Raw genomic sequence first — 24,016 nt, 5'->3', positions numbered from 1 at the left:
AGCTCTGTGTCCCCGAGGGCGTCTCCTACTGCGGAGAAGGGCGGCGTCGGAGTCCCGTCCGGGGGCGCGGAGGAGGAAAATGGGACACCGAGAGGGACGGAGACGCGGGGGCTTGCTTGGCCGACGCCGTGACCCCGAGAGACGCCGCTGCTGTCGCCACCCCTCCCCGCCGCGCCCCTCGCCAGTTACAGAACCGTGCGCGGCCCCAAACCGGCACAAACGTCGGCCCCGAAGGCTGGTGAATCCTAAAGCCGGTGGTGGCAAACGTGGACCGATCTGAGTCAGTCTGGGAACGGACGCTCCGCGGGCTTCCCGAGCTGAGATGCTCCGGTGCTAAGGTCACAAAATAGTTGACGGGTTTATTAATCTGCCCCGCCTTTTTATGGCTGCGACAGAGGTATTCGGTGCTAAGATCCGGGCGATACTCCCCTCCTCCCGGGACCCCCGCGGCCCTCCTCTTCCTCCTCTCGGGACCCCTGCGGTCCTTCTCCTCCTGCTTCCGGGACCCCGCGGACATCCTTCCCCTCCTCCTCCCCCGGGGACCCCGCGCGGCACTCCTCCTCTTTCCCCTCCTCCTCTCCCTCCTCCTCCTCCTCCTCCTCCTCCTCCTCCCGGGACTCCGCGGCCCTCCTCCTCCTCCACTTCCTCCCGAGACCCCGCGGCTCTCCTCCTCCTCCTTCCCCTCCTCCTCCTCCTCCTCTTCCTCCCAGGACCCCGCGTCCCTCCTCCTCCTCCCCCCCCTCCTCCTGGGACTCCGCCGCCCTCTTCCCCCTCTCCCTCCTCCTCCCGGGACTCGGCGGCCCGCTTCCTCCCGGACCTCGCGGGCGCCGCCCCAGACCTCCTTCCGGGACCTCCGGGCCCGCCTCCCACAGCAGTTTCGTTTCAGAGCCCGCGGTCGGCGAAACCGGACGTCGGGAGGCGGCGGCGGCGGCGGCGGCGGCCCGGGCTGGGCGGGCGTCCGCGGCGGGGGAAGCAGGTGGGACAGGGCGTCGGCGCGGGGACCTGGGATGCGCGCGCGCGTGTGAGTGTGAGCGAGCGTGCGAGTGAGCGTGGGGGGGGGGGGGGGCGCGTGCTGCCGACGCATCGCGCGAACCCTGCACACGGTCGGCACCGCTTTCCGGCTCCCGCCAGTGGTCGCCCGGGTCGGAGGGCGGTGGCGTCGGGGGGGGGGGGCGGGGGGCGGGCCCGGGGAGGGGAGCGCCTTCCCCCGTGCGGGCGGGCCCCGCGTGTGCCGGCGGAGAGCACCCATCCCCACCCCTGCCGGGGCGCCGAGGTCCCCAGAGGAATTCCTCCGTGACTACGAGAGACGGTCCCGGCACCTTGAGCGGCACCCCCGTTTTCGGTTGTGTTACTGTCAAAGGAAAGGCCGCTCTCGGGGCGTCCCCGCCGCTCTGCCCCCCGCAGACGCGCGGAAGCGGGCAGTGGGGCACGGAGCGAGGTCCCCGGCCGCGCCGCGGTGGGCGCGGGGTCGCCCCCTCTGCTCCTGGTCACGCCTCCCCGTCCGGTGTCCTCCTCCCCCCCACCCCCTGTCTGCTTCCCGCCTCCCCCTACACCCCGCTTCTGCGGAGCCCCTGCGCTCCGGTCACCCCGAGACGCAGGCCCCGGCCTGGAGAAGACACAGCCCGCTCCCTAATTCTACAGGAGCTCTGCCCCCCACGACAACCCCTCTCCCAGCTCCTTCTAGTTCTTTTCCCTCAGGCTGAGAGGACTCCGGAAAGGACACATCGGTTCTTCTCCTTGTCTTGTTTACTTTCATTATCGGTCCTGGTTGGGGCTCCCTGAGACTCTATTAACCCGCTCGCTGTCTTTTGTTCCTTGTGGGACTGAGTGCGGTGGGGTGGGGCGAGGGAGGGGGAGTGGCAGCGGGGTAGGGTAGAGTCACATTGGATGACCTCCATGGAATCCCTCATAGACCACCCAGTTACCTCGGTGTTCCTACCAGTCCCAAAGAAATAGTTCTGGGAATAGTGACTCTGGATGTTTCCTAGAGCAGGAAAGAGTATCACGCTCCCTCCCTGACTCCTCTCTTGCTGCAGGAAACCTTCCTTGTCCTCTGTCAGTGTTTCCTGGAAGGAAACTTTGTGCAGTGACAGAGTGTTGCCTATGCTCTTGTGTAGCCACCAGTCACCGCAGCTGTTAAACGACTGAAATGTGGCTGGCCTGCTTGAGAAGCTGAATTTTTAAGTTTTATTTAATTTTCACGAATGTAAATGTAAGCGGCCACACGTGATAGTCACTCCTGTTTGGCACAACATAGCAACATTGGCTTGAAAAATTCTTAATGTTTATTTATTTTAAAAAGAAAATTTTTTAATGTTTATTTTTGAGAGAGAGAGACAGAGTGCGTGCTGGGGAGGGGCAGAGAGAGAGGGAGACACAGAATCGGAAGCAGGCTCCAGGCTCCGAGCCGTCAGCACAGAGCCCGACGCGGGGCTCGAACCCATGAACCCGGAGATCATGACCTGGGCCGAAGTCGGACGCCCAACCGACTGAGCCACCCAGGCGCCCCTAACGTTTATTTCCTTTTGAGAGACAGAGCGCAAGTGGGACAGAGGCAGAGAGAGAGGGAGACGCAGAATCCCAAGCAGGCTCCGGGCCCAGAGCTGTCAGCACAGGGCCCGCCACGAGGCTCGAACCCGTGAACCGTGAGCCGAAGTCGGTTGCTTGACCCGCCGAGCCACCCAGGCGCCCCCAACGCAGCTACGCCTTACGTATCCTCTAAATTCCAACCCGTTTCTTCTCTCGACAGAGAAGACTCCGAGGCGCGTGGAGGCCAGCGCAGGGCACCGCGCCGAGGCTCGGGCGACGCGTACTTCCGTCCCTGTGGATTTTCATCTCTGCCTCTGGATCCGGTGTTGGAGCCTGTCGGGCAGAGCCATGGCCTGCCCCATAGTCACCAAGAAGATGAAGGAGGAAGTCACCTGCGCCATCTGCCTGCTCCTGATGGCGGAGCCCGTGAGCATCAGCTGTGGGCACAGCTACTGCAAACAGTGCATCAGCGACTTCCTGAAGAACCTGCACCAGGAGGAGCCGTCGCTCAACGTGTTTTCCTGTCCCCACTGCCGGGCTCCGTTTCGGATGGCCAGCGTCCGGCCCAACAAGCACCTGGGAAACCTCATCGAAGCCATCAAGGAGATGGACCAGGAAATGTCGTGTGAGGAACACGGAGAGTTCCTGCACCTGTTCTGCGAAGACGAAGGCCAGCTCATCTGCTGGCGCTGTGAGCGGTCACCGCAGCACAAAGGGCACGACACAGCTGTCATCGAGGACGTGTGCCAAAGCTACAAGGTAGGCGCGTGGACCGGAGGGGCTTTGGCGAGCACCGCTCCCGTGCTGCCCCCCGGGCCTGAGGTTTTCGAGGCCTGTAACCCGAGAAAATGACCCTGAACTACAGCTGTCATCACGTCATCAGGTCCTGTCTTTCGTGGTGTGAAAAGTGGTTTATTGTGGGTCCTCATTGAGTCAAGTCCTGACTGTCCATCTCGACCTCCGGCGGGAAGGCCACCCTCTTGTCCCTCTCCATTCTTGCTGTGGGGCGCTTGTCGGTGCTCCAGAACGCAACGCGCTCGAACCCAGCCCTGCGTGGTTTATTGCCGCACCCCGTGTGTGTCATTTTAGCAACCACAGTGGGCGAGACTGTGATGCACTCTGCACACACAGGAAACAAAGATGTGTCCTACACCTTTCGGGTGTCCTACAGTCTAGTAGGGAGGACACATCCGCAAAAGAGATTGCTCGGAGTGACCTGGCTTGGGTGGTGGGGGTGGGCACCGAGCGGGAGCGGCGTCTGACGAGCCTTCTGAGAAGTGACTCCTGAAGGACAGGTGACAATTAACCGTAGACAGAGGCCTGGAGAAAAGAGAGGGCAGGGCGTTCCAGAGAGAGGGGACCGTATGTGCAGAGGCACAGCGGGGCGCGGGATGGAGGGAAAGGCGGGTGATGGGCTGGGAAAGGAGGGTCTGGGCCCGGAACCGCAGCTTCAGCTCAGAGTCTAAATCCTAGCCCAGAGCAGTACTGGTCACTGGGCGGGGGGGGGGGCGGGGGGGAGGGGGGGAGGGGGAGGGAAGGCGGGGGGGGAGGGGGGAGGGGGAGGGAAGGGGGGGGCTTTTATTTGCAAATCGGAGGATCAGGCTGACTTTGAAAAGGATGTCTGGCCACCGATAAAGTAAAAATAGCAAGGGATAAAATTCAGATTATTCCCATAAGGAGGGGGAAATGGGACAGTTTCAAGCAAGATTTGGGAAGGGGAGCTGAAGGGTTTGGAAATGATTGTTCACGGAGGCTGAGGTGGACGGAGAGGTTTGGGGCAGCGCCTGCGTTTCTCACTCCGAAGCAGTAGAGGCAGGCTGGCCTTTGCCACAGGGAGCGAAGGAGGGGCACGGACCTGGCGCCTTATTCTCTCTCTGTCCTGCTTAGACTAGAGGAAGATTGTTGCCCCCAGTGTGGTGCTCGTGGTTCCCTCCCCCATGAGGTGGAGGTGGGTTTGGAGTAAGACACTGGGTCCCCTGGGTAGAAAGGGCAATATCGTCTTTTCCTGACAAGCTTCATAGAGCCCTTTCCTGAGAACACTCGAGAATTAACGAGTATACTTACCGGGTTTACGGAAGGCAGAGGCTGACTCTCGTAGCATTAGCCACAGCTAGCAATTTGGGGCAGCTTAAAATTGTTTTCCATGAAAATGTGAGAAACTATTTTGAAAAATAGCCCAAAAGCTTGATATCGATACTAAATCATTTCAGACTGGCTTCGTGGATTATCACTCTTCAAAAGATACCAGCACTACCCTCCTCCATTAGCTGTCTCCATGAACTTGAGCTGGCGTCCTGGTCTTTCCTTCCCGACTCAGCACAGCACACACAAAGTTCCCTGTGCGTCAGACGTTCTGGCATTGGTTGTGTTCGGTTCAGCACATTCTTTTATAAAATCTACCCTGAAAAATTTGTTTAATGTTTATTTATTTTTGAGAGAGACAGAGACAGAATGCGAGTGGGGCAGGGGCAGAGAGAGAGGGAGACCCGGAATCCGAAGCGGGCTCCAGGCTCGGAGCCGTCAGCCCAGAGCCCGGCGCGGGGCTCGAACTCACGGACCGTGAGATCGTGACCTGAGCGGAAGTCGGGCGCCCAACCGACTGAGCCACGCAGGTGCCCCAGTATCCAGTGTTATTCTAACAGTCTGGGAGGCCTGGGGTTCCTCTTACGTGCCTAAAGAAGAGTTGTCACATTAAGTAGACTTTATTCACCCCATTTTCCCTTCAGGAAAGGCTCCAGGATGCCCAGACGAACTTGAAGCAGCTGGAAGAGGAGTGTACGAAACAGAAGGTTCTCGCAAGAAAGCAAATAGGCGAATGGAATGTAAGAATTTGGGTTCATTGATCTCAAGCTATTTTCTACCCTAGAGCAAAGGCGCGGCAGGCGATGGGTAAAACAGGACGATCATTTATTTTCCCTAAACCAGACCAGATAAAGCCCGATAAAACCCAGAGAAGAAACCGTTTACATGCTTCGATGCCCGTGGTGGTCTACATCTGTGAGAATTTATCTCCAATCCCTTCAACTTTCCGATAGTCATGGGCTGGAATGCCTGTGTAGGCGAGAGCCCTCCTTGCCCACGTTTCAGATTTGAAACACCTCACGGTACCTTCCTGGTTTGAAGGCCTCAACTTGATTACGCTGAAACGTTGACCACAGAGCAGAGTGCGTTCGCTCACGGGTTCAGAGGCCAGTCTTTGTGAACACCGAGAAAACGGTCACTCCGGGTTGACCTCCTTGGCTGACTGGCTGCCCATGATCAGAGATGCATTCCTGCATGGGAACATTGATGTAATCCATCAACACACGGCCCAACCCCTCAGGCTGGCCGACCGCTTTGCCTCTCTCGGGGGTCTCTTCCGACCTCTGCCCTGCTCCTTTGGGCGCGGATGCTCAACCCGCAGAGGACGCTCTCCCTTCCCTCATTTCTGGGACCTTGGGCCTCGGGGAGGATCTTGATTATAACTAATACGTACGGTGGGGCACCCGGGCGGGGCAGTCGGGTAAGCGTCGGTCTCGTGATTTCAGCTCAGCTCCCGGTTTCACGGTCGTGAGATCGAGCCCTGCGTTGGGCTCCGCACTGGTGCATGGAGTCTGCTTGAGATTCTCTCTCTCTCTCTCTCTCTCTCTCTCTCTCTCTCTCTCTCCCTCTGCCCCTCCCCTGCTTGTGCATTCTGTCTCAAGAAGAAAAAAACAAAAAACAAAAAACACTAATATATACGGAAAACCCACCCAGGACACTTTTAGCACGACATCTCAGTCATGCAAACACTGCTTGAATTGGGAAAGCACTGGTGGAAACTACAGTTCTGTATCTCCCAAAATGAAAGCCTGGTCCCACAAGATGTGTCATCTGGCTTCTGTCAGTCTACACATAACTATGATAAAATCCTTCCACCCCGACCTCCCCCTGCTGGTAGCACTGACCTTCCCTGCTGGCCTGTTGTCTCAGAGTCACGTCTCCACGATGTTCATCGCGAGCTTTTGCTTCGGGCCATTCCCTCAGGCCCAGAAATACCTCTTTACATCCCAAATAAAAACTGGGGTTTCCCCCCCCCCCCCCCGTAAACCTTTAAAGCGTTTGGCTTCAGCCCTAGTTCCATGATCAAATTATCTGGCGCTCCCGCCCCTCCTTCCTCCTGCATTTGGCCGAAGAAGGGAATCAATCGGGTGACTGTATAGAATTGTGACAACTCTCCCACATCTGAGAACAGCCTACAGCGGAAATTTGTGACAGTCATCCAGCTCCAGTGACTCCTGGGAAAAGGATGTCACAGTAGCTGTGAAAACTTTTCTTCCGCGTGTATGTTAAAGTATACGTAACACAGAATTTACTGTTTTAATCCTTCGCAAGTGTACGATTCCATGGCACTAAGTATTTTCTCGTTATTGTGCAACCATCACCACCACCTATCGGTGGGAACCACTGGTGGGAACCCCTCTCCGGAACCTTTTCATCAGCCCAAACTGAAACCCCGTGCCCACTAAACGCTCAACTCCCCATTCCTTTCTCCTCTCAGCTCTTGGTAACCACTCTCCCACTTTCCGTCTCTATGAATTTGACGAGTCTATGTGCCTCATGTGAGTGGAATCCTACAACATTTGTCCTTTTGTGTCTGGCTTATGTCGCTTAGCATCACGCCTTTCAGGTTCACCCGTGTCGTAGCGTGTGTCCGAATTTCGTTCCTCGTCGAGGCTCGGTAGCGTTCCGTTGCCTATCTGCCACGTTTCACCACTTCACCCGCTGACGGGCATTGGGCTTGTTTCCGCCTTCTGAGCTTACTTTCTTGACTCTAGGAGAAGATAGAGAGTCAGAAACAAAAAATCCAGTCTGACTTCAAGAATCTTCAGAGCTTTTTGCATGAAGAGGAGAAGTCTTACCTGTGGAGACTGGAGAAAGAAAACAAGCAGACTCTGCAGAGACTGATGGATAACGAGGCCACTCTGAAACAGAAGAGCCAAGAACTCAAGAGTCACATCCTGGAACTAGAGAAGAGATGTCAGAGCTCAGCCCAGAAGTTGCTGCAGGTGGGGCCATGCGCTTGTGGGGAAGGCACCCTCGACCTGTTAAGAGAAGAAGGGTGGGGCACCTGGGGGGCTCAGTCGGTTGAGCGTCCGACTTCGGCTCAGGTCACGATCTCACAGTTCGTGGGTTCGAGCCCCGTGTCGGGCTCTGTGCTGACCGCTCAGAGCCCGGAGCCTGCTTCAGGTTCTGTGTCTCCTTCTCTGTCTGCCCCTCCCCTGCTCACGCTTTGTCTCACTCTGTTTCTCAAAAGTAAGTTAATGTAAAAAAAAAATTAAAAAAAAAAAGAGAGAAGAAGGGTGAGGGAGCGTGGGAAGATTGGCAAGTTGCCTGTCTCACTCAAAAGTGGCACATCGATGAGGGGAATTTAAAGGAATGTTTGGATACACCTCGGTATCTACAGGGTGGCCTTCACTAGTCTATAAGGTACCTTTATGCGAATCAGAAAACTAGACCCCCACTGGGTGGACGTGGTGGGGTCCTTGGCCGAACAGGATCATGGGGTAACTTTTGCCACCATCCGCCTCTGTCCCATGTGCACAGAACCCTGACTGTCAAACTGCCTCCTGAAACGCTCCGCCGGGAGACTGGCGGATGTTCAAGTGGGGCAGCCAGCGAGAGTGACAGTTTTCCCTGATTTGTTCATAGAGCCCCCCACGGCCCTTATGGGGCCTTCTTTCAGCTGAATGAAAGACCCAGCCCAGTGAGGTCAACTATGCCAGGAACTGTTCGTTCCAGTTTCCGCTAATGGAACTAGAGGTTCTCCCGCTGTAAGTGGGAGACTGTACGTGACCTGCCGTATCACTGTGTGATAACTGCCCCCACCGTCTTCGTGGCCCATTTGCAGGGGGCTGTGCGTGGATTCGCCGCGAAGGACCCTCTGTGGCAGCCAGTCTTTAATATGGGCTCGCTCTGAAAGAAATGAGGTCGAGGCAAGAAGGAAGTCTTGCCAGCGGGCATGTGGGCAAAGCTTCTGGCCTCTTGCGTCAGCATCCCACGGGCTGTGACTGCAGACCCCACAGCTTCCCACAGATCTCAGCAAGGCAGAGAACAGACTCAGAGGCTGACCAACGTCCTGTCATGCCGAACATCGCAGGAGGCTGGGGTGGGGATGATTGTATCTAGTGTCCGTCAATATCTGAGGCTGGGGTCACTCTCTTTGCTTCTTTGGAAGGAGCATTTCCGGAGAGCAGCCCGTGTGCCAGTCCTCACGAAATACTCAGGTTCTCACACTCCCTTTTTGTCTTTGTTTCTCCGTAGGATGTGAAAGAGACTTTGCGCAGGTAAGTCCTATATGAATGCGGGAGGGGAGGGCCCGGGTGGATCGAGCTGAATGGAATGTGTCACTGAAGAGACCCTTGGCCTCTCCTTGTTCTAGGAGTTCGGCTGTGAAGCTGGAAACACCAGAGGCCCATTCTTTGGAAGTTCATACTGTGTGCAGTGTTTCTGAGCTTTATTTTGATATGAAGAAAATGTTAAGGAGCTATCAAGGTATGTGAAGAATCCCGAAATGCTATGGGTGGAAGGGACCTGAGGTGGTGATCACATTCGCCACCTGTCCCCGGGCAGGCTCCTAGCCAGAGAGGTCATTTAGTGACGTTTAGTGGTACTTCAGCGGAGACATAGCATATTGGTTATCTGTACAGACCCTTCAGATTCCTGCTCTCCCGTATATTAGCTGAGTCATCCCAGGCAAACAACTTCCTCGGTTTCCCCAGCTGAAAAACGAGGATGGGAAGAATTTCCACTTCCTTGGGTTGTTCATGAACCGTAAATATGTCCACGTGTGTAACGTGCTTAGCGCAGTGCCTGGGACATAGTGTGTGTGGTTAATATTTTACTCGACTCTCAGAACGATGTAAGAAAGATAAGTAAGTATTACGGACTTTGGCTCAAATGACTTTAGGACCGCGGCCCGGATAACACAGACGGTAAGTGCTAGAACCAGGATGGAAACCAAATTTTACCAAATCCAAAGCCAGAGCTTTTTGCTCTGTTGTTTCTCTCCCTCAGTGCTTTCTGTGTTTCCACTACTCTTATTTATAATTACAAAATTTAAAAAGCTCTGAAAACTGAAAGTGTTCTAAAACTTGTTTGGCCACAAAATCGGAGCTAACCTAAAATGATTTGGCGGCTGTATAATCTCTACCGGTAAACAAATGTAGCAGCCTAAAACACCACACGCATATTATCTCACAGTTTTCGTTGGTCACAAAGCTGGGCACAGCTTAGTTGGTCTTTTGGTTAGGATCTCACAAGGCTGCAAATGAAGGTGTTACCCAGGCTGGGTTCTCATGGAGACCAGCTAGACTGGGGAAGAATCCCCATCTAAGCTCACTCAGGTTGTTGGCAGAATTCATTGTTTTACGATCGTAGGGCTTAGGGCCCTGGCTTTTTGGGAGCTGTTGGCTAGAGACTGCCCTCGGCTTCTAGAAGGCACCCCTCAACCTCTTGCACATGGGCCTCTTAACATGGCCGATTTTCTTAGTAGCATAGAGTTTATCATTAATTCTCCCAATTTTTAAATTTCTGTATTCATTCCAATTTTGCCTTCTCTCTTATTTTCTCTTTTGATAAGTCTTTTATTTTCTCTTTTGATAAGTCTTTTTAGAGGTATGCTTGTTGTATTAGTCTTTTCATGAAAGCTACTTTTGGCTTTTCCTTCTCCATCCCATTATTTTCATTTCATTGGTTTATTGTTTATTTGCCTTTTTTTTTAAAATATTTTTTTAACGTTTATTTATTTTTGAGACAGAGAGAGACAAAGCATGAACGGGGGAGGGGCAGAGAGAGAGGGAGACACAGAATCAGAAGCAGGCTCCAGGCTCTGAGCCATTAGCCCAGAGCCCGACGCGGGGCTCGAACCCACGGACCGCGAGCTGAAGTCGGACGCTTAACCGACTGAGCCACCCAGGCGCCCCTGTTTATTAGCCTTTTTTTAAAAAGAAATTCTTTTTGGGTTTCTCTGTTCTTTTTCTAATTAAAGTTGGATAGTTAGCTTCTTAATTTCCAGCTTTTTTCTTTTTCTAAAATAAACACTTAAAGGCTATAAAATTTTCCTGAAAATTCCACCTTAACTCTACCGTATAATTTTTTATATGTAGCATTCTATTATTGTTCAAGTCCAAATGTCATCATATTATGATTTAGCAACATTTACATTTCCTATTATTTAGAATATTTTTTTAACTTAAAATTAAAAAAAAAATTTTTAACATTTTAATTTATTTTTGCGAGACAGAGCGTGAGCAGGGGAGGGGCAGAGAGAGAGGGAGACACAGAATCCGAAGGAGGCTCCAGGCTCTAAGCTGTCAGCACAGAGCCTGATGCGGGGCTCAAACCCACAGACCACGAAATCATGACCTGAGCCAAAGTCAGACACTTAATCGGCTGAGCCACCCAGGTGCCCCAAGAATATTTTTTTTAATGTTTATTGATTTTGAGAGTGAGAGAGAGCACGGGGAAGGGGCAGAGAGAGGGGGAAAGAGGGGAGAATTGCAAGCAGGGTCCACGCTGTCAGCACAGAGCACGACCCGGTGCTCGAACTCAAGAACGGTGCGATCGTGACCTGAGCTGAGATCAAGAGTAGGATGCTTCACCGACTGAGCCACCCAGACGCCCCTAGAATGTTTTTTATTATCTTTATGTTATTGGTTTCTAACCTGATTGTACTGAGGTCAGAGAATATGGTCTGTGCAATATAGATTCACTGGAATGTGTTCAGACTTACTTTCTGACTAGTCTTTACTCTGTACATCTTCTGTCTATACCTGAGAAAAGTGCATAGTCTCCGTTTATTAATTGCCGAGCTTTACATATATTTATTAGGCTGGGCTTGTTGGGTTGTTCAGATCTTTCATATCTTCCCTTTTTTTGCCTGCCTGATCTATCAGTTATAGAAAAAAGAGTGTTAAAATACCGCGTGATGATTGTAGACTTGTCTGTTTCTCCTTGCAATTCTGTAATTTTTGCTGTCCTGGTTAGTCCTGGTCCTTGACTTCTCTGAGTGACTAAGACGGTGATGATGCAGATGATAGTGTTTCCATTACTAACCACTTATTGGGCACTTACCCATATTCCAGGAACTTTACCGAGCATTAAGCGTACGTAAACTCATTCAGTTCCCCCGCAATTCTTTGTGACAGAGATGACAATTTCTCGTTCATAATGTAACAAAATTGAGCCCCGGAGCATCACTTGCCTAAGCTCTCGCCACTAGGAAGAGAGGTGCTTGGGTTCCAGCACAGGCTGCTTTAACTTAAATTAAACTGTGCTCTCACAACAAAAAATGTGCCTTTCTTTCTTTCTCTCTTTTTCTTTCTCTCTCTCCTTCCTTCCTCCATTCCTTCCTTCCTTCCTTCCTCCCATTTTTCTTCCTTCCTCTCTTCCTCTCTCCCTCCCTCCCTTCCTCCCTCCCTCCTTTCCTGCCTTCCTTCCTTCTTTATTGACTTACTTACTTAGTTACCTTTTTTTTTTTTTTTTCAGTCAACGTGACTCTGGATCCAGACACAGCCCATCATGAGCTAATTCTGTCTGAAGATCGGAGACAAGTGACTCGTGGATGCTTCCAGGAGAATCTAGGCAATTCCTCTAGGAGATTCACTGTCTTACCCAGTATCCTGGGCTGTGAAGGCTTCACCTCAGGAAGACAGTACTTTGAAGTAGATGTAGGAGAAGGAACTGGCTGGGATTTAGGAGTTTGTTTGGAAAACGTGCATAGGGACATTGGCGTGATACAGTGCCCTCAGTCTGGATTCTGGGCCATCAGACTATGTGTAAAGAAAGGCTACGTAGCGCTCACCTCTCCCCTAACCTCCCTTTATCTGAGGGAGCAGCCCCTGGTTGTGGGGGTTTTTCTGGACTGCGATGTCGGGGTTGTATCCTTTTACAACATGACCGCTGGCTCCCACATCTTTACCTTCCCGAGGGCCTCCTTCTCTGATACTCTCCGGCCCTATTTCCGGGTTTATCAACATTCTCCTTTGTTCCTGCCTCCCCCAGACAAGTAAGGAAAGTAGCAAAACCTTCTGATTTAGCTAACGTAGAAAATATCATGGAAATCCCTTGAGGGCAGAAATTTGGTCTGTTCTTTTCACTGCTGTTGCACTTAGAACTCTGCTGCACTTGTGGCTACTTAATAAACCTGCTTTGAATGAATGGATGGGAACTGCAGAAATCCACAGATGGTCAGCCTGAGCTCGAGGAAAGCAAGAGAATAGCAATGATCACGCATTGTCTTCTGCAGCCCCTCCGTGGGTTCAGAGCCTGGATTGACAGGAGTCTCTGGGTGACCCACAGGGTGACCCAGGGCTCGGGGGGTCTGCGTTCTCCCGGTTTGTCGGATGCCGTATGAACTCATGGGTGGGGAGTGAGGGAAAGCTGCGGTTGTGTCTGCCAGCTGCAAGAAAGAGCAGGAAAATCAAAATAGTGACGCTTCGAACCGCTGACCTCGGATTAATCATCTGAGCCCTAGGCCCGGATGATGGGGCGAGTGCGGATGCCCACCAGGCCTAGCGAGCTCTGTCTGGGCAATAACAAGTGAAGTGTGAAAAGAAGAATGAAACGTGGTCTACGACGAGATGTTCCGAATGGAAAGGAGAGAAAGAATGAAAACGAATTTTCTTGGGGGACTCGGTGCACCACCTAGAAAGCCGTCTTCCTTCGTCTTATCCCTTCTCTAAAAGTCAATGGTTCCTTTGTTAAGATGCTGTAAGCCCCAGTGCCAGTCACACCTTTGAGTTCTTCGTCTCCGAGTGCTCCCATGTGTCTAGGGAAAACTCCATTTCTCCTCTACCCTCCCACCCCTACCTACTGTGGCTGGATAGTTCACTTCTCACGACAGGTGCAATGTCCTACTGTTCATTTCAATTCTGACCAGTAACGAAAGTTCAAGCAGACCCCACCGGTTGAGGGCTCCGTCCCGCAAGACTGTCCCCAGCCTCGGAGCCTGCTTGGGATTTTCTCTCTCCCTCTTTCTCTGCCCTCCCCTGCTCACACTGTCTCTGTCTCTCTCAAAATAAATAAATAAACTTTAAAAAAAAAAAAAAAGATACATCGGATGGGGTCCAAAAACGTTCCTAGTACAGGAGCTTCTGTCCTTAGTGGAGTTGGGGGCATGTCACCCAGCACGTGGACATATTCATAACCCAGAAGCTTCTCCAAACCCTGTACCTTCGGGATTTTTATGGAGGTTCCATCACAAAGGCACGATCAGCTGTTACCCGATTACCAGTCCCCCCTCCCTTCCTTTCCAGAGGGTGGGGCGGAGGCGGGGTAGGTGGGATGACGCTGGAAGTTCTAAACCATGGCTTGGTCTTTCTGGTGACCTGCCCCCCGTCCTGGAGCTATCCAGCAGCCACCCAAAGCTGCTTCGTTAGAACAAGAGACGCTCCTATCACTCAGCAAGTTCCAAAGGATTTAGGAGCCGTGTGCCAGGAACTGGGGGCAGTGACCAATACATATATTTTCTATGATCTCACGACACGTTAATAACTTCTCTTTGTGTCTTGTCTTTTCTTAGTCTAATTTACGGGACCCTAGTTGGAGAACGTAAGATAGGAAGAGGGAAGAGATCCCCCTCCCCCCAAGGAACCCCAGTCGTATGTGTTCTCTGGCCCCATCGTCTGAGTGCATGGACCTAACTTCTGGAGCCTCAGACCCACGGGATATTTGAGAGACCACATCTTTGCGCAGGATAAATCACTAAGTCGTCTCTACCTCTAGGTGTCCTGCAGTCCCGTCTTATCCATAAGTGTAGTCTTTCCCAGCGTAATAGACTACTCTGCTCAGAGAAGTCTATACCGTGAAACACTTAGACTGCTGAATAGGAAAGAACGATGATAAACATTCAACTAAGACCTTTTTTTAAATTAACAAAACAAACCTTTGGAAGCCATAAGGGTAATAGAGATAAAATGAGAAACTGATTCAGGTGCAGGCAAGTTCCAGAAAGAAAACAAAGTTCTTGTCCTTAAGGGGAAAAATGCTACCATACTGGATAAATCATTGACTATTCGAATGCAGAGTTTTAAAAAAGAAAACAGGAAGTAAAATGGAATCAAGAGAGCATATGCAGGAAATCCTAGCTTTGAGAGTAATTTGAAGAATTGCGTGCAAATAAATTTGAAAATTTTGAGAAATTACTTTTTAAAAGAAATCGGGGGCGCCTGGGTGGCGCAGTCGGTTAAGCGTCCGACTTCAGCCAGGTCACGATCTCGCGGTCCGTGAGTTCGAGCCCCGCGTCGGGCTCTGGGCTGATGGCTCAGAGCCTGGAGCCTGTTTCCGATTCTGTGTCTCCCTCTCTCTCTGCCCCTCCCCCGTTCATGCTCTGTCTCTCTCTGTCCCAAAAATAAATAAAAAAAAAACGTTGAAAAAAATGAAAAAAAAAAAAAAGAAATCGAATGACCTGATTCAAGAAGGGGAATGAAAATCGAAACATTCTAATACATGCAAATGACATTCAGGAAGTTACAGAATCCTAATTAAATACACGGAAACAAAACAGATAATGAGTAGATGATTTTATGGCTACTTCCCCCCCCCCCCCCAAAGGAATAGCAACGCATTGCTATTGGGAGATTAGGTTAAGTTCTGTTGACTAGACAACCCAAAATGAAAGCGGCTGAAAGAGGTTCATGTCTCTCCCATACAAAAATAGTCCAGATGTAGAAGTCCAGGAAATCCAGAAAGTCCGGGGCCGGTATGGAAACTCCGCAGATTTGCCAGGTTCCTGTTAGCAGCCCTTCCCCCACAGCTGGGATCTAAGCCGGCTAGAGCTCCAGCCATCTCGCCTGCATTCCAAGCTGTAGGACGGAGAAGGGAACATGGAAGTAAAGGGCATGCATGCGACAGCTATTTTTGACGTAGCTTCCTAAAACCTACCGTACAACTTTCTGCTTGCGTTGTCTCAGCCAGGACTTAGTCTAAGACCTCACCTAGGGAACTGAGAAATAGCCTCGTTCTTCAAGGCGGCCGGCTAACATTCCGAGATTCTCACGTCAAGGAAGTAAGGGAGATTAGACATTGAGGTAGATGACAACAGTCACCACATGCAGATATTAAACTGTTCTAGTTAGTGGATTTAAAAAAAAAAAAAAAAGCCTACAAACTCATTGACCTAAAAACTTGACAAAGATACCCCCACAGCCACCAAGGAAATGAAATCTGATAACTGTCTCGGACAGCTATAACAAAATACAATCGGCTGGGTGACTTAAACGGAAAACATTTATTTTTCACACTTCTGGAGGCTGAGAAATCCAAGATCAAGAAGCTGGGCTGATTGGGTTCCAGGTGAGAACCCTCTTCCTTGTTTGCACTGCACAAACCAGACTCACGCTGCGCTTTTGTACCTGGAAAGAGATGACACGAGGGACCCGTGGGCTGTCACGGCTGTAAAAGACTAAGGCAAGGCCATTCACTGAATGTGTGTCAATTTCTGCCTCCAGCCACCCCCAGACTCGGTTGCTTAAAACCACTACCAATGATTACACTTACAATACACTTAACCTCCAGGGGCTGGAGGTTCTGGTAGTCAGGGCTGCAGGTGGCTGAACCCGGTCCTGCCTTCTCCTGTGTCTTTAACACCTGAAGAGTCAGCGGGCCCTGCCTGGTCCGGGATGGGCTCACCCATGAGTCTGGAGGTTGGCAGGCTATTGCCTGGAGTCCCTCCTCCTCTTGGCAGATAAGCTCAGCCTCTTTCACGTGGTTGCTCAGGTTATGAGAGAACCAAGAGGGGACCAGGTTGCAATGCACCCGGCTCTTTTCAAGCATCTGCTTCGGTGACATTTGTGAAATCACTTGGCCAAGCCCAGATCCAAGGGAGAGACAAATACATTCCACCTCTTGACGGGAGAAGCGTCGACGTTACGAATGCAAAAGCAGACAAACACATGGGATGAGATACATTTGGGGCAAATTTTGCAATCTAGCATAAGAAACTTGTGGCTTAAAGTCTCAACAACTAGGGGCGCCTGGGTGGCTCCATCGGCTAAGCGTCCGACTTCAGCTCAGGTCATGATCTCAGGGTTCCTGGGTTCGAGCCCCGTGTCAAGCTCTCTGCTGACAGCTCAGAGCCTGGAACCTGCTACAGATTCTGTGTCTCCCTCTTTCTCTGCCTCTCCCCCACTCACACTCTGTCTCTCTCTCAAAAAAAAAAAAAAAAAAAGTGTCAACATTGAAACTAAGGGAGGGAGGGAGGGAGATTCAGACACCCTGAGTCCTTGGTGTGTGGCAGATTCAGGCCTAGCTTCTCCCTGGAGACCAGGTCTATTAGAACTCTCCACAACATCAGTAATTGGACTCTCTCTGCCTACAGACAGCCTCGGACCCTGGGTCTCTGTGTCACCTGATCCTCACCCCCCACCTCTCTTAGCCCCGCACCTCATGCCCACCTGTATGGCCAGCCTGCTTCTCCCGACTCCCAGGGAAAGAAAGACTTATCAGGTAGCTGTACTTAGACAATCGGGAAACTCCAAAGACCTTTCATCCCAATTCCCTTCTTCCTGGGAGTAAGGGACACAAGAAAGTGTTGTTTAGGAAGGTGTTTGATGAGCATGTTAACGAGCATGTGGTCAAGAGAATCAGTCAGGCTGCTTGAATTTACCCTGAGCGTCTCTGGACAAGTGAAAAGGGTCCCTCCCGTGCTAATCTAGGAGTCAGGCGTCTCTTCACTGCAGTGCACGGGCAGGGCTCTCAGTCCTCAGAGCTCATTCCGGCATGTCTGGAGGCGGGGGTTCCGGAGCCAACGGCCAAGAAAGAATTCTTGAGACGTTTTTGGTGCAAAAAGGTGATTTTATTATAGCACAGGGACAGGACCTGGGGACAGAAAAGAGCTGCCCTAGGATTGTGAGGAGTGACTGATTACATAAGATTTTCTTTCCCATGGAGGTGGGGGTCCCAGGGAAGTGAGTCTACAGGTTTCTGGGGATGGCGTTTTTCTTGTAAATTACTAAGACAGTTGCAAACTGATGAAGAGTCATGTCCCGTGTCCCGCATGACTGTGATCTCTAGCAGTTAACCATTTGTTTTTCCCTTCCCTTTGTTTTTGGGCATCAGGGGCGCCTGAGGAATGTCACACAGATCCCACTCCAGAGGAGGCGGTGTAGGGTGTTAGCTTGTGCTCTGCCTTCCGTTTCCCTTTTGCTCCCTCATCAACTCTCCTTCCCACCTGCTTTTGCTCCCTCATCAACTCTCCTTCCCACCTGCCTTGCGTCTCAGCCTGTGTCTCTTTTCTCCAATCTGAGGACGGGACTGATTTTTCTTTGACATCTTGGTGCCAATCCTAAATGCCTGCTTTAGTTTACTGGACACCCTGGGTCCATAAAATATATCAAGTGAAGTTTAAAAATAGAAAATTCCACCCTCTATGAGACAGATCCATGTCTGATTTTATTTACAAGAGGATACCTGAGGCCACCATTCTGGGTCTCCCTTTCCTGGAGAGTAATACGGGGCCATAATCCCAGGCTGTTGTGAGAAGTGCTCAGGTACAGAACACCAGCTATGTAACACAACAGATTGGCTTTTTCTGTTAATTTAACAATTGCAAAGCACTTTCCTATACATGACCTGCTGAAGAGGAATTCTTGGACCGCCATCATGTAATCTTTGCGGGACCCTGGGTAATTCAACCCCTTCTCTGGGCCTCCATCACTCCAGAAAAAGTCCTAATTCAGTTGTAGAGACGACAAAGAAAAGCATTCACTACTGTGGGGGACTCGGCCCAGATCGGTGGTTCTCAACGCCTGCAGCCCACGGTGTGATCTGGAGAGTTTACCCGTGTGTCGACACCTAAGCCGGCCTGCCCCGGGCAAATCACAAAGGGATGTGAGCCCGGGGAGCCCAGGCCCAGGGTTGACATCTTGAGCTCCTATAGTGACACTGAGGGGCCTCTCCCCCGGAGGGATCATTTCTTTGGTCTTACCCAGCTCCCCCCCACCCCAGGAGCCACAGGGATGGTGGAGCACCCCCTTCTCTCCTGAGGCCTGTCCTGGGGGAGTTCAAGGTCCCACCCGCCATCACCCCTTCCCCTCGGGCCTGTCGTGTGCGCCACCCGCGGGGCGGGCAGGCGCCCGAGTGCGGCCCGCAGGACCAGCCCCTCCACGCCGGCGCTCCTCGGCGCAGACTCCACCGCCGTCCGGAGCGGGGGAGACCTCGCGAGACCGGATTCCGAGTCCGCGGCCGCGGCGCAGCGTCCGCCCCTCCGAGCCCTGCCCCGCCTCCGGCCGCCGGAGCCCCGCCCCCCGCGCCGGCCCGCCCCCTTCAGCCGCCCGCCGGCGGCTTCTGCCGCCTCGCGGCGCCCTGGGAATCTCCCGGCCGCTCCCGGTTTTCCTCGTTTCCTTCAATGGGCGAGCGCTCCCGCAAAGGAGCTGATCCTGGGGGAGTCTTCAGGGGATGCAGATGGAGACCCCGGGTCTGAGGCGGGCAGAGCGGAAAGAAGTGAGGCGAGTAAAGAGACCCCCGCAGGGTGGGGTGGGCCGGGAACCACCGACCCCTCCTAGCCTTGTCCTGGGGGGGCTGCAGCCGCCGGGCTTTCCGGAGAAAGCCTGCCAACGGAACAGTACAAAACTACCTGCGCACCCAACCCCCAGATCTTTAAAGTTAACATCTGACTGTGTTTGCTTCGGATTGTGTTTAGAGAAATAACAGGTGACAGGCTTTTATTAAAAATATGAAAAGGGACTTTCCGAAATATTAGATGCAGCGTGACATCATTTAAATGAAGTTTTAAGGACAGGCAAAACCGCATTAAATGCTGTCTTGCTGCGCCCACCATGTGCATCTACCCTTTTGTCACTCGCTCTTTCCCCCGCGGGGTGTTGATTCTGTTTATCTATGTAGATACAAGCAGTTGAGTCCATTGTATTGAAAGAATAAATCGTATGTATTCCTGTGTTTCTGTTGCTGAACGTTTAGGCTGTTTATTTGCCCAGTGGGGATATTGGTGGAGAGCGGGCAGGCTCTGACGCTGGCATCTCCTGGTGTTTCTGAGATGTTTTTAAGACGCTTCCGTGCTGCTGCGTCTAACCTACCTAAATCCTGACACTGTAGAGTACTTCTCCGCAGTGTGCATAGTTTTTCACCCTCCCAGTGACAGACTCTCAAACTCCCAAGTTGTTAAGTGCTGCCAGATACTCTTCCTGGTGGCTTCAGCATCTAGAGTCCTGCACCAGCGGGAGAGTTCTTAGGTCCCCTGAAGCTGTCAGCGCTTGCTTCTATCTAGCTTTATAATTTGTGCCAAATAGGGAGTAAAATGACACCTCATTGTGTTACCTGTCCATTTTGAGGAGTTGTAAATCTCTAAATGATTGTTAGCATTTCCGTTTTTTCATCTGTATTCTACCAGATGATACCGTTTGTCGATTTCTCTGTTGAGTCAGTTACATGTTTTTGTTGATTTCTCAGATGTTGATATAGTTTAGCTGTTAACTCTTTTCTTGGTTTTTGATATTTCAAGTATCTTCTCACCAACACGGTAACTTTGTCATAGATTCTTAATTGAACTGGAAGCCTTAAGTGTAACGTAATCAAAAGTATTAATTTAATTCTGATCAATGCCAATGGAATTTCCTTCAAGTATTCATGTGTTTGTTTGTTTGTTTGTTTACTGTTTATTTCAAACCTCAGAGTTTACCCTACACTCTTCGGCATTTAATTTAATTCAACTGGATCCCACCTTTGTAGGCGATGGAGGGTTGGGATCCGGTTTATTTTTGTCATTCAGTGAGTTTTCCCAGCACCGTCTACAGACTATGTGTTCTTTCCCCATTGACATGCTTTGCCTCCTTTTCATATGTTCAGCCCCTGTAGCCACCCACGTCTCTCTCCGAGCTCTTATCTTCCGGTGTCTTATATTTCTTCCTCTCTTGCAAACGGGGCCGCAGCTTACATTCTAGTACACATCTCTGTGCATATGTACAAGAATTTTTCCAGGGCGTATACCAAGAAGGAAAATTGTTGGGTGTTAGGGGATGCACACTTTCAACTGGACTCCGGACTGCCACGTTGCCATGCTTTTTTTTCCCCCACATTCCTGCCGTTGAGGGTGTGAAATGATATCTCACTGTTGTTTTAATTTGCATTTACTTGCTTTTTGCAAATTACCTGTCATTTTGTAGTTTCCTCTTCTGCCAGTTGTCTGTTGGTATATCTTTGTCCAGTATTCTTTTGGGTTGTTTTTCTTCCCTGGTTAATTTTTAAGAGGTTTTTATGAATTTTGGGTTCTAATTCTTAGTGAGGTAACAAATAGTTTCTATGAGTATATTGTTTGTCCCTTAATTGTGATTAGAATGGATCTTGTCCTATAGAAAATGTTAATTTCGGATTGTTCAAGTTGAATACCATATCCCTTAATCATTTTTTGGTTTTGTATCCGATTTAAGAAACTCTGCCCTTCCCCTGCGGTCATAAGTATTCTTATTTTCTACTAAAATTTTCAAAGATTTTCTTTTCTAATCTGTACCTTTATCGGATCTGGAACTTTTTGTGAGGAGTAGAACTATAATTTCCTTTTGGTTCTATATGAAAGGCAGTTACTCAGCCTGAGTTCTCAGTCTCTCTCCACCAAGTTTTAGTATCACTTCTGCCGTGTGCTGTGCGTGGCACCGTTTCTGGGCTTTTCTTTTATTGTACTGATTTCCCTGTGTATTTCTGAAGGAGAGCTCTCTCCTCCGTTGGGGAAAGTAAATAGTCCTGCCGACAAAAGACAGCTCCTCCCCCTCCCCGAAGGTCCGGGCCTCATAAACACACCATCAGCAGGGAAGGCTGATGTGGCATGGTTAGAGATTGGACTTCTCACTGTGACCTCACCCAGGATTCAGCTAGTGGAATCCTTCCACCCCAGTTGTTCAGCGACTTAGCGGGAGCCTTAATCTGCATAAAAGCCCCGTACGTGTGTGCTCGGTGGGGAGAGTGAGGGAGTGAAGCGGGGACAATCCTGTTCTCCGGATCTTCACATCCACGCGGTCTCGGAGGTGGAATCTCATCATGAAGTGTTGCCGTTTTCAGTTTTATTTGTTTAAACGTTAAGTATCTTCTTTAGAAATTAAAGCGGCACTAAGGCTTAACATATAATATGTTTACACCCCCGTATGAGTGAGTTTATCTGATAGCTTTTAGGTGATAGATAAACCAGGGCCTTTTGAAAAAAACCAGAATGATGAAATATGGAAGGACTGAGCGGCCTCTGTCAGGAAGGGCAACTTTAAAACTATAGGCTAAAATAAAATTTAGAGGTTGTTTTTGATTTTAATTAATCGTGCCATTATTTCTCCTCTTTAATTTCCAGGTATATGTATTTACGAGTTGATGATACTATTTTCAGTGTTTCCTGTGCTTAATTATCCTGGTAATTGTCACCCACCCCATTCCAGCCAAGAATCTACTTAATAAAAAATCAACTTTATTGAGGAATCATTGATACACAACAAAATGCACCTGTATTAATTATATGATATACTAAAATTTATATACCTGTGTAGTTACCGTCATAATCAAGATACAGAATATTTCCATCAACCAGTTTCCATGTGCCCCTTTGTACACAGTCCCCCGTCCCCCAGCCAACCACTGATCTGCTTTCTGTTATTATAGCTTGGTTTTTCCATTCCGAGGATTTCATATGAATAGAATTTACATCATGTATTCTTGTATCTGCTTTATTTTTCTCGATCTGTTTTTGAGATTCATCCATGTCATTGCACGCGTCCCGGCTTGTTCCCTTTTGTCGCCCTGTGTCATTATATGGACGCATGACGTTAATTTATCTAGTCACCTGTTGACGGGCGTTTGCGTTGTTTGTAATCTATGAAATTGTGAAAAAAAAACTAGATGTTTGTCTACAAGTCATGGCGTGGACATGTTTTCGTTTCTCTTGGATGGAATCGCTGGGCTGTAGAAGGTGTTTGTTTACCTGTATAAGAACAGCCACACTGTCTTTCCAGAGTGGTCTTGCCATCGTCCCCTTTGTTCCACGACGTGTGAGGGTACTGGTTCCTGCATACCCTTGCTCACACCAGGTCAGCGTTTTTAATTTGGGGCATTCTGTCAGGTGTCGAGTGGTGTCTCATTGTGATTTTGACTTGTATTTCTGTAATAACTAATAATGTTTAGAATCTTTTCATGCACTCTGAAAAGTACTATGTGCTACATCTCTTGAAAACTTTTCTTTTTCTTTTTTTTCTTTTTTTTTTTTTGCATTTTGTCTTCCTGAATGGTAAGTTTCTTTCTATTTTCTGGGTACAAGTCCTCTGCCAGACAGATGTATTATAAATATTTTCTTTCAGTCTGTGGTCTCTCTTTTCATTGTCTTAACTGTTTTTTGAAGGACAGAGGTTTTTACTCTTAATGAGGGAAAGTTGTCATTTTATCATTAATGGTTCATGGGGTTTTTGTACTTTTTAAGTTTATTTTATTTTGGTGGGTGGTGGGGCAGAGAGAGAGAGAGAGAGAGAGAGAGAATCCCAAGCAGGCCCTGCACTGTCACCCTGGAGCCCGACGCGAGCTCACAAACCATGAGATCGTGAGTGACCTGAGCCAAAATCAGGAGTTGGACACTTAACTGACTGAGCTACCCAGGCACCCCGATTTTTTTTTCTTTTGTATTTTTAAGAAATCTTTGCCTATCCTGAAGTATTGATTTTCTTCTATGTTTTCTTTTAGAAGTTATGTAATTTTTATTTTTACATTAAGTCTGTGATCCATTTGAAGTGTAAGAGTTAAGAGCTTTTCTCCCCTTCAGGGATATCTAGTGGTTTGAGAACCATTTGTTGAAAAGACTGTTCTTCCCCTGTTGACCAGCCTTGGCCCTTTGTCAAAATCAATTGACTGTAGATGTTTGGAACTATTTCCCGGTACTCTGTTCTATTCCATTGATCTTTCTGTCTATCCTTCTACAAGTACATATAGACATACTGTCTTGACTACTACAGCTTTTTAATGAAATCTTAAAATTAGAGAGTAGTAAGTCCTTAGACTTTTCTTCTTCTTTTTTTTTTTTAAAGATTGATTTGGCTGTCTCTGGCCCTTGGCATTTCCGTGTGAATTTAGAATCAGATTGCCAGTTTCTCCCCACCCCCCCAAAAGTGCCAGCTGTATTTTTTATTGGGATTGTATTAAAGCTATTGCATCAGTTTGGAGAGAATTGAAGTTTCTCCCATTTATTTAGGTCTTATTGAATTGATGTCAGAGGAGCATAAAGGAACTTTCTGGAGTGACAGAAATATTCTGTATCTTGGTTAGGGAAACAAGGGAACATACATTTGTCAAAACTCATCAAGCTGAACATTTAAATTCTGTGTACCGTATGCAAGGGACTGCAATGAAGTTGATCTAAAAAGTAGTAACAAAAATGACCTCCGTTATTCCACTTTTCTTTCATTCACATGATTCATAATCATCAGAATCATTTGGCTGACCCAGTTCTTTGCTGAAGGTTCTGCGTTGGTTCGTTACTGTCTCACTTACC

General features: G+C 49.7%; 1 protein-coding gene across 2 annotated transcripts; it reads left to right on the top strand.

The window, feature by feature from the left end:
• The first annotated feature begins 944 nt into the window (after positions 1-944).
• Positions 945-13,552, top strand: TRIM38 (tripartite motif containing 38). 2 transcript variants are annotated; one of them, XM_042985563.1, is made up of 7 exons: positions 945-976; positions 2,750-3,288; positions 5,256-5,351; positions 7,326-7,556; positions 8,812-8,834; positions 8,930-9,042; positions 12,037-13,552. In XM_042985563.1, exons 2-7 carry the CDS (start codon positions 2,878-2,880, stop codon positions 12,558-12,560), a joined length of 1,398 nt encoding a protein of 465 aa, XP_042841497.1. In that variant the 5' UTR covers positions 945-976; positions 2,750-2,877; the 3' UTR covers positions 12,561-13,552. The 2 variants fall into 2 exon arrangements, with proteins under 2 accessions (XP_042841497.1, XP_042841498.1); XM_042985564.1 differs by lacking the exon at positions 945-976 and adding an exon at positions 1,004-1,021.
• The last annotated feature ends 10,464 nt before the right edge of the window (positions 13,553-24,016 follow it).

Source organism: Panthera tigris, chromosome B2, assembly GCF_018350195.1.
Source record: "Panthera tigris isolate Pti1 chromosome B2, P.tigris_Pti1_mat1.1, whole genome shotgun sequence".
Lineage (NCBI taxonomy): Eukaryota > Metazoa > Chordata > Mammalia > Carnivora > Felidae > Panthera > Panthera tigris.
The sequence above is the reverse complement of the archived record's forward strand: the minus strand, read 5'-3'. Positions and strand labels throughout refer to the sequence as shown.